The sequence below is a fragment of the Myotis myotis genome, unplaced genomic scaffold (genome assembly GCF_014108235.1).
Source record: "Myotis myotis isolate mMyoMyo1 unplaced genomic scaffold, mMyoMyo1.p scaffold_m19_p_28, whole genome shotgun sequence".
NCBI lineage: Eukaryota > Metazoa > Chordata > Mammalia > Chiroptera > Vespertilionidae > Myotis > Myotis myotis.
Window position 1 is genome coordinate 1,870,041 of NW_023416333.1, and position 10,165 is coordinate 1,880,205.

At 45.8% G+C, this 10,165-nt stretch overlaps 3 protein-coding genes across 3 annotated transcripts in view; 1 reads left to right on the forward strand and 2 right to left on the reverse strand.

The window, feature by feature from the left end:
• LOC118649184 (zinc finger protein 615-like) overlaps positions 1-10,165 on the reverse strand; it is a 1,009,024-nt gene that overhangs the window by 579,816 nt on the left and 419,043 nt on the right. The gene's annotated exons all lie outside the window — the stretch shown is intronic.
• LOC118649172 (zinc finger protein 665-like) lies at positions 908-9,858 on the reverse strand. The gene is made up of 2 exons (XM_036295981.1): positions 9,841-9,858; positions 908-4,076 (listed from the first exon to the last, which is right to left on the reverse strand). Exon 2 carries the CDS (start codon positions 3,919-3,921, stop codon positions 1,378-1,380), a length of 2,544 nt encoding a protein of 847 aa, XP_036151874.1. The 5' UTR covers positions 3,922-4,076; positions 9,841-9,858; the 3' UTR covers positions 908-1,377.
• Positions 4,632-6,441, forward strand: LOC118649145 (ubiquitin carboxyl-terminal hydrolase 21-like). Its single transcript, XM_036295943.1, is given in 1 exon segment — positions 4,632-6,441. A coding segment is annotated over 1 exon segment (1,728 nt). The 5' UTR covers positions 4,632-4,713.

Below are 10,165 nucleotides of genomic sequence, written 5' to 3' on the forward strand. Positions count from 1 at the left end.
GCCGGCCTGGACAGCAATGCTTTCCAGACGCGGCAAAGGAACCCAGGAGGGACCATGTTAACGTAGAAATGAACACAGGCCGTGGTTGAAACATTCCCCCGGCGTGTAAGTTTAGATGAAGACCATTCCATCTAATGGGCTGCAGTCTGGTCCAACAAGAATTAGGTCAGTGTTTCTGCAGTGAAAGGGTCCCCTCACTGCCATGGTCCTCCAACCAGTGCCCATCACCCATGGAATTGAAGGCATTAAAGCACATGGCCCTCTGCAACACCTGGGGAAAAGAATCCCTTCAGCCGAGACCGGTTTGGCTCAGTGGATAGAGCGTCGGCCTGCGGACTGAAAGGTCCCAGGTTCGATTCCGGTCAGGGGCACATACCTGGGTTGCGGGCACATCCCCAGTGGGGGATTTGCAGGAGGCAGCTGATCGATGTTACTCTCTCATTGATGTTTCTCACTCTCTATCTCTCTCCCTTCCTCTCTGTAGGAAATCAATACAATATATTAAAAAAAAATCCCTTCAAATGTCTTACCAGTCCTTGAAAAAAGGAAAAAAAAATAACGCAGCTCCCAGATATACTTCAGGTTGTCACAACTACCCCCTCTTGGGAGTGACCTTTGTGTCTCAATGCATCCATTTTCACATGAGGACTAGAGAGTCAACAGTGTTTCCTGGGAAAATATGGGCAGCAATGTAAATTTGGCAAAAACTGCTCAGCTAATTTCTGGTCCATAGTCTTCCCCAAGGGCAAAAATGTTTCAGAGCCCATATAAGTTTTTCACCGCCCGAATCATGCTTGGAGAGCCCAGATCTCCATATAAACTAACCCGTAAATGGAACACCCAACATTAAAGAAGTCTTATGCAAAAGCCATCATTATTTTGCAAGTAACAGCTGTGAGACTGGTAGTTCTTCCACCTGGCAAGACAGCTCTTTATGTTAAAAATTCGAACATACATACGTATGGTTCCAACATACAAACAAGCAAACAGAAGAGCAAAAATAGTTGCGGGTAGGATACACAATGTACATGATTCAATGTATGAGATAAATTTCAGACTAATGAGACTTCACATATTTTCATATACAACTGTTAAGTACTAACTAAGAAACCACATTTTCAACACATCTGAGAAATTTTTCACATTCGGACTCCTTTGTGCACAGCAAATTTACAAATTAGGCTGAGAGATAGCTCACATTAATTACACTCTTTACAAATATCTCCTGTGTAAACTCTCTGATGACAATGAAGGTGAGAGTTAGTTGTAAAAGATTGTCCACATTCACTGCATTTATAAGCATTTTCTCCTGTATGAACTCTCTGATGATGGTGAAGGTTGGTGCTACTGGTATAAAATTTCCCACAGTCACTGCATTTATAAGGCTTTTGTCTTGTATGACTTCTCTGATGACGGCAATGGACATCGCTTTTCTCCAGTGTGAACTCTCTGGTGATTTTGGAGAGCTCTGTTTTCACTGAAAGTTTTCCCACATTCACTACATTTATAAGGCTTTTCTCCTGAATGAACTCTCTGATGACGACAAAGTTTACTGTTACAGGTAAAAGATTTCCCACAGTCACTGCATTTATAAGGCATTTCTCCTCTATGAACACTCTGATGATTTTGGAGAGCTTCGTTTTCAGTAAAAGTTTTCCCACAGTCACTGCATTTATAAGGCTTCTGTCCTGCATGATTTCTCTGATGACGGCGATGGACATCGCTCCTGGTAAAAGATTTCCCACATTCACTGCATTTAAAAGGCTTTTCTCCAGTGTGGACTCTCTGATGATTTTGGAGAGCTTTGTTTTCACGGAAAGTTTTCCCACATTCACTACATTTATAAGGCTTTTCTCCTGTATGAACTCTCTGATGATGACAAAGTTTACTGTTACTGGTAAAAGATTTCCCACATTCACTGCATTGATAAGGCTTTTCTCCAGTGTGAACTCTCTGATGATGACAAAGTTTTTTGTTACTGGTAAAAGATTTCCCACATTCACTGCATTTATAAGGCTGTTTTCCAGTGTGAATTCTCTGATGTCTGTGAAGTTTGAAATTAGTGGTAAAAGATTTCCCACATTCATTGCATTTATAAGGCATTTCTCCTATGTGAACTTTCTGATGAATGTGAAGGTAAGAGTTAGTCGTAAAAGATTTCCCACATTCATTACATTTATAAGGCTTTTCTCTTGTGTGAACCCTCTGATGAACGTGAAGGTAAGACTTAGTGGTAAAAGATTTCCCACATACACTGCATTTATAAGGCTTTTCTCCAGTGTGAACTCTCTGATGTGTGTGAAGTTTGAAATTAGTGATAAAAGATTTCCCACATTCATTGCATTTATAAGGCTTTTCTCCTGTGTGAACTCTCTGATGAATGTGAAGGTAAGACTTAGTGGTAAAAGAATTCCCACATTCATTGCATTTATAAGGCTTTTCTCTTGTGTGAACCCTCCGATGAACGTGAAGGTAAGACTTAGTGGAAAAAGATTTCCCACATTCACTGCATTTAAAAGGCTTTTCTCCAGTGTGAACTCTCTGATGTGTGTGAAGTTTGAAATTAGTGATAAAAGATTTCCCACATTCATTGCATTTATAAGGCTTTTCTCCTGTGTGAACCCTCCGATGACTGTGAAGTTGACAGTTAGTGGTAAAAGATTTCCCACATTCACTGCATTTAAAAGGCTTTTCTCCAGTGTGAACTCTCAGATGATTTTGGAGAGCTCCGCTTTGGATGAAAGTCATCCCATATTCACTGCATTTATGAGGCTTTTCTCCTCTATGAATTCTCCGATGCTGACAAAGTGCACTTTGCCTGGTATAAGATTTCCCACATTCACTGCAGGGAAAAGGCCTTTCTCCAGTGTGCACTCTTTGATGACGACAAAGTTTAATGAAACAGTTGTAATCTTTCCCACATTCAACACATATATAAGGCTTTTCTTCAGTGTGAATGCTCTGGTGAGAAAGAAGGCTACCGCTCTGGGCAAAAGATTTCCCACATTCACTGCATTTATAAGGCTTTTCTCCTGTGTGAACCCTCTGATGACTGTGAAGGTGAGACAAAGTGATAAAAGATTTCCCACATTCACTGCAGTGATGAGGCCTTTCTCCAGAGTGCACTCTGTAATGATGATATTTGCGACCATTGAAAGTTGAAAAAGACTTTCCACACTCACTACACTTATAAGGCTTTTCTCCAGTGTGAATTCTCCGATGACAATGAAGGTTACTGCTACTAGTAAAAGATTTCCCACACTCATTGCACTCATAAAGCCTTTCTGCAGTGAGAAGGCTCTGATCATAATGGAGGGCAGTGCTATTGGTAACAGGATTTCCACATTCACTGCGCGCATAGGGCCTTTCTTCAGTGTGCAAAGCTTCATATTCACTTAGGCTGTTACTATTGCTAAAAGCTTTCCCATATTCACTGCACTGATAAGGCCTTTCTCCAGTGTGACCTTGCTGTAGAAGAGAAAAGCTAGAAAATTTGGTAAAATATTTCCCACATTCAGAGCACACAAAACATCGACTTCCAACATTGACATCCTTTTCCTGAATAAACGTGTGGGTACAAGTAATGTCTTTCTTAGATTCTTTTCGGGCGTAATAATTTTTTGTCCTTTGAAATGTCATCCCATGTGTCGAAATAGCATTTGGACTGTCCCTGGTCTGAGTAGCGTTTAGGTGGAGATGTCCTGATTCGGTAAGAACACCCTGCCCAACCTCCCCGCAGTTGAACCAATTTTGGGACCCATTGAAATTGTAACTGTTTACAAGGGAGCTCCTGTCCACACCTCTAATGAAAGTCTTCTCTCTCACATGCCATTGGTGAATATTTACACTGAAGTAAAACCGTTTTGCACATGCCCCACACCTCAACATTATCTGTCCGTGTTGTGTTCCCTGCAGCTCCATCACGTGGAAAATGTTTCCCAAGACTAGTCCACAACTCTCACAGGGGTGGCTCTTCTGGGAAGACAAAGGTAACTGGGGATTCCATGCCTGTGAAACTCTCAAAAAAAAGTTCTGTTCAGTCGCTGCCTCCTCATTCTCTGCTCCACAGCAGCAACCTGAACAAAAGGAAACACTGGTAAAGTATATGTTCACCCTATGAAATCAGAATATCTGCACCACAAATGTTTATCTGTCATGACTAGGCATGATGCCATAGAAAGATTTTAAGGACCAGTGAGGTATCCTCTGAGGAAAGTGCTGTTATGCATATCGTGGCCCCAAAACTCAGTTGATGATAAAAAGCAAACCAAGAGAGGGACAGAAGCACAGGATGGGACACAAAGAAGAGAGGAAGGCTCTACTCATTTTTCCTGCACAAACGGCTGCCATTAGGACCTCACATGTTGGCCATGGGAGTCTATGTAGAATCATTTAAGACGGCTCAAAGCCATAAAAATGTATTGTATTAAACCACATGATGTTCACCATCAATATAATAACATGTGTGCACTCCAAGGTACTGCAGGCATGGACCAATGTTTGAGGGCATTAAAGAGAGGCCTGTGAGGCCGGTGGCGGCGGCCCCGGCGGCTGGAGAGCCCCGGGCGGCAGCTGCGCCTGAAGTTGCAGCCGGGCCCGCGGGGGTGCTGCACAGGGGTCGGGGGGGGGGGGGGCAGCCCTGAGCTGGGGCCTGGCCCAGGCTGGGCTCCCCCGCTGCACTCCGGGGCACAGGTCTTGCCTGTGGTGACCACAATGCCCCAGGCCTCTGAGCACCGCCTGGGCCGGCCTCGAGAGCCACCTGTCAATGTCCAGCCCTGAGTGGGATCCAAACTACCATTTGCCCCCCGGGCTTGCAGTAAGGAGCGTCTAAACCCAGCCCCTGGGCCAAACCCCATGTTACGGCCTCTGCCTCCCCGGCCAGGTCCACCTGAGGAACGGCTCAAGAAACTGGAGCTGGGACAAACACGGACCTCAGGCCCTCGTCCCAGAGGCCCCCTTCGGGCAGATCATGGAGTTCCCCTGCCTGGCTCACCACCCCCAGCTGTGGCTCTGCCTCTCCCAACCAGAACCAACCTAGCCAGGTCCAAGTCTGTGAGCAGTGGGGACTTGCGTCCAACAGGGATTGCCTTGGGAGGGCATCGAGGTGCTGGAGAGCTAGGGGTTGCACTGAGCCGCTTGGCGCTCCGGCCTGAGCCACCCACTTTGAGACGTAGCACCTCTCTCCGCCGCCTAGGGGGCTTTCCTGGGCCCCCCACCTTGCTCAGTATACGGACAGAGCCCCCTACTTCCCATGGCACTTTCTGCGTGATATCTGCCCGGCCCTCCAAGCCTTTGTACTTCGATGACAAGATGTGCTTCCTGAATGCTGTGCTGCAGTGTTTGAGCAACATTCAGCCTCTCCAGGACTTCTGCCTGCGAAGGGACTTCTGGCAAGAAGTGCCTGGAGGGGGCCGAGCCCAAGAGCTCACTGAAGCCTTTGCAGACGTGATTGGTGCCCTGTGGCACCCTGACTCTTGTGAAGCTGTAAATCCTACTTGGTTCCGAGATGTCTTCCAGAAATACGTGCCCTCCTTCTCCGGATACAGCCAGCAGTATGCCCAGGAGTTCCTGAAGCTCCTCATGGAGGGGCTACACCTTGAAATCAACCGACGAGGCCGCCGGGCTCCCCCAATCCTGGCCAGTAGCCCAGCTCCCTCTCCACCCCACCGTGGAGGGGCTCTGCTAGAAGAGCCGGACTTAAGTGACAATGACCGAGCCAACCTAATGTGGAAGCGTTACCTGGAGCGAGAGGACAGCAAGATTGTGGACCTGTTTGTGGGCCAGTTGAAAAGTTGTCTCAAGTGCCAGGCCTGTGGGTATCGCTCCACGACCTTCGAGGTTTTTTGTGACCTGTCCCTGCCCATCCCTAAGAAAGGATTTGCTGGGGGCAAAGTGTCTCTGCGGGACTGCTTCAGCCTTTTCACCAAGGAAGAAGAGCTAGAGTCGGAAAATACCCCAGTGTGTGACCGATGTCAGCAGAGAACATGAAGTACCAAAAAGTTGACAGTACAAAGATTCCCCCGAATCCTCGTACTCCATCTGAATCGGTTTTCCGCCTCCCGAGGCTCCATCAAGAAAAGCTCCGTAGGTGTGGACTTCCCGCTGCAGGGCCTGAGCCTGGGGGACTTTGCCAGCGACAAAGCCGGAAGCCCTGTCTACCAGCTGTACGCCCTCTGCAACCACTCGGGCAGCATCCACTATGGCCACTACACCGTCCTGTGCCGCTGCCAGACCGGCTGGCACGTCTACAATGACGATCGGGTCTCCCCGGTCAGTGAGAACCAGGTGGCGTCCAGCGAGGGCTACGTGCTCTTCTACCAGCTAACGCAGGAGTGCCCCGCTGCCTGTGAAACCCTGCCCCCCGCCCCCCAAGCCTGGGCTCCCCGTTTACCTCAGAGACGTCTATTTTTGTGTCTTTTTCATTGGGGAGGCGGAGGGTGATTGTAGCTCCCATTTTTTAAATTAAAAAGTACCCTTCCACCTGGAGGTCCCCCTGTGCCCCAGCCCCATGTACAGAGCTCCCCAGGCCCCGCCCGTGTACGGCCCCGGACTTCAATCTCACTTTTTGTGAATAAACTTATTAAGAAAAAAAAAAAAAGGAGAGGCCTGTGAAAGAGGCACAGGTGCAAAGTCAAGAGAAGTGAAGGTTATCCATGGGCTGGGAATCCCAGTAGAAATGATCACTATGAAAACTGAGTGCTGATAGAACCAAGATGGCGGAATAGGTAAACACCAGAAATTGCTGCCATGCACAACCACTTCAACAATACAAGTAAAAGACAAAACAGACATCATCCAGAACCACAGGAAGACTGGCTAAGTGGAAATTCTACAACTAGAAGGAAAGAGAAAAGCATACTGAGACTCAGAGGAGGTGCGGAAGTGGAGTGCAGAGGTATGGAGGCGCACGCGGAAATCGCTGGCAACTGAGCATGTGGCGCACTTGAAAAGGGCTAGCAATTGAGGACGTGGCCCAAGTGGAAAGGGCTGGCAAATGAGGTCATGGTTGTCTTTTTCAATCGGGAGGGAGTCTCAAGCTCCCTACTGGTCTGAACTCCAGCTCCGAGCGAGTCTCTGGAGACCCAGACTCATTTGGGGAGAACCTGGACTGTCTGGCATCGGTTGGAACTCAAGGGTGGCTTTAACTCAGCGGTACTTGCGGAGATTACCGGGACACTCAGTCGCTGGGCCTCTTAGGGTAAGACTGAGGAGCAGCCATAGCTGCTAGCTCCACCCAGTTGATCCCCTGAGACCCCGCCCCACCCAACCTGTGCCCAGAGGCTTTTCCATATCAAAGACCTGGCCCTTTGCAATCTGGTAATTACCTAGCAAACTGCAGCTGGTAAGAGAGACCAAGAACTTCCAAAAGAAGGCCCAAGGTCCCACAGCACCTTGCATTGCTTCACAGCTGGGCCACTTCTGGGCACCTCCAAACCACAAACAAAGAAGAAGAATCTGCAGATCTCTCTGTAGCTCCTGCTGAGTAGCCTCAGGCAGAGGCTAAATTAGCACCTCCTTAGAGATCCAAGAGCCAGTGTACCCAGTGGTCAGAGTGGGACCATCCAGATTACAACTCCTCAGATCCATAAGGTACACACTCAGTGGGCAGAGTCAGTGAGCACCAAAGCCCCACTGAAGCAAGTCTTGCCCCAGAAGGGTGTCTCAAGCACAGAAGTTCTCCCACTGCAGACACAGTTGATTCTCACAGCCAATGGTCCTGGAGGTCAATTCTTCCCAGTGATAACAACTACAATCAAGGCTTAACTACAACAAGGCTGTGCACAAAGCCCACAAAGGGGTGCTCCAAGAGTAATAGGGGAGGGTGAGCCACTGGGCCCTATAGTACACCTAACACAGAAAGCCACTCTATCAACACAAGGAAGCATAAAAAATGCGGAGCCAAGAAAAAGGTAACATATGAAAGAAATAGAGGAAAGCAAACTACTGGATATAGAGTTCAAAACCACACTTTTAAAGGTTTTTCAAGAATTTTCTAGAAACCGCCGATAAATTTAGTGAGACCCTCAAGAAATCTAATGGGGCCGAAACCGGTTTGGTTCAGTGGATAGAGCATCAGCCTGCAAACTGAGAGGTCCCGGGTTCGATTCCGGTCAAGGGCATGTACCTGGGTTGCGGGCACATCCCCAGTGGGGGATGTGCAAGAGGCAGCTGATCGATGTTTCTCTCTCATCAATGTTTCTAACTTTCTCTATCTCTCTCCCTTCCTCTCTGTGAAAAATCAATAATATATATTAAAAAAAAAAAAAAGAAATCTAATGGGACCCTCAAGATTAAGAAAAAGTACAAAAAAGAAATTAAGCATACACTGACTGAAATAAAGAATATTACGAAGACTTCCAACAGCAGACTAGAGGATCGCATGAATAAAGTCAAAGATTTGAAATACGAAGAAGCAAAAATCACCCAACCCGAAAAACAAAAAGAAAAAAGAATGCAAAAATATGAAGATAGTGTAAGGAGCCTCTGAGATAACTTCAAACGTACCAAAATCCAAATTATGGGGTGCCAGAAGAGAGCCAGCAAGATATTGAAAACCTATTTGAAGAAATACTAACAGAAAACTTCCCCTACCTGGTCAAAGTAATAGAATTCCAAGTCCAGGAAGCGCAGAGACCCCAAACAAAAGGAATCCAAAGAGGACCACACCAAGACATATCATCATTAACACATTGTTTGGAGGTAGTTTTTATCGTCTGCGCTCTACTACCAGTCAACTTAAATGTATAACTAAAACGTATAAATACGTTTCCCGCTTTCAATGCGTTAAAATGCCAAGAGCAAAAGACAGAGAGAGAATCTTAAAAGCAGCAAGAGAAAGAAACTCAGTTACCTACAAGGGAGTACCCATACCAACTGTCAGCTGATTCTTTAACAGAAACTATGCAGACAGAAGAAATTATGCAGGCCAGAAGGGAGTGGCAAGAAATATTCAAAGGGATGAATGGGAAGAACCTACAACCTAGATTACTTTACCCAGCAAAGCTATCATTAGGAATTGAAGGTCAGATAAAGAACTTCAAAGATAAGAAAAAGCTAAAGGAGTTCATCACCACCAAACTAAAATTATATGAAATGCTGAAAGGTATCCTTTAAGAAGAGGAAGAAGAAGAAAAAGGTAAAGATACAAATTATGAACAACAAATACACAGCTACCAACAAGTGACTCTAAAAATCAAGTGAATAAATTATCTGATGAACAGAATAAACTGGTGAATATAATAGATTCAGGGGCATAGAAAAGGCCTGGACTGACTATTCTTGGGGAGGAAAAGGGTCTGGGGGTGTGGGAAGAGACTGGACAAAAATTGTACACCTATGCATGAGAACAGTGGGTGGCAGAGGTAAGGGGAGAAGGTGGGGTGGGAACAGGGTGGAGGGGAGTTATGGGGGGAAAAAAGAGGAACAAATGTAATAATCTGAACAATAAAGATTTAATTAAAAAATTAATAAAAGTTGCCAAAAACTTAAAAAACATAAATATTTAAATAAAAAACCCCTGTGCTGGACCTATTTATCCTTCCCTCTGTACTCCAAGCCTGTGGCAGCTACTAAGCTTTTTACTCTCTGTATAGTTTTCCCTTTTCCAGAATGTAATGTAGTTGGAATCATACAGTATATACCCTTTTCAGACTGGCTCTTTTTACTAAGCGATATATATTTAAGTTTCTTCCATTCGTTTCTTGGCTCAAGGGGTCATTATCAATGTGGGGAGGTCTTGCTTCTTGGTATTCCCATTCCTAGTTTGATTTTCTCTATTTTCTCTTTTTATTGCTGAATATTTCATTGTACAGATGCACCACAGTTTGTGTATGCACTCACCTTTTAGGAGACATTTTGGTTGCTAACAGTTTTTTGAAATTAGCAATAAAGCTGCTATAAACATTTAAAAAAAAAAAGAAAGAAAGAAAACGCTGGGTTTCCAGCTATGAATGTAATAAAGGCCAGCAAAGAATTCCTCCCCAGTGACCCTTCTCCAAGGCAAGACCACCTGTGACACCACTGTGTCATTAATAAAGCACTGTTTCACCCAACCCGGTTTGCACCAATGGAGATAACGTCGGCCTGTGGACTGAAGGGTCCCAGGTTCAATTCCAGTCAAGGGCATGTATCTTGGTTGTAGGCACATTCCCAGTAGGGGTTGTGC

Excerpts from the sequence above, each read along its gene's own strand:
- LOC118649172 (XM_036295981.1), bottom strand. The coding sequence starts at position 3,921 with ATGGAGCTGCAGGGAACACAACACGGACAGATAATGTTGAGGTGTGGG.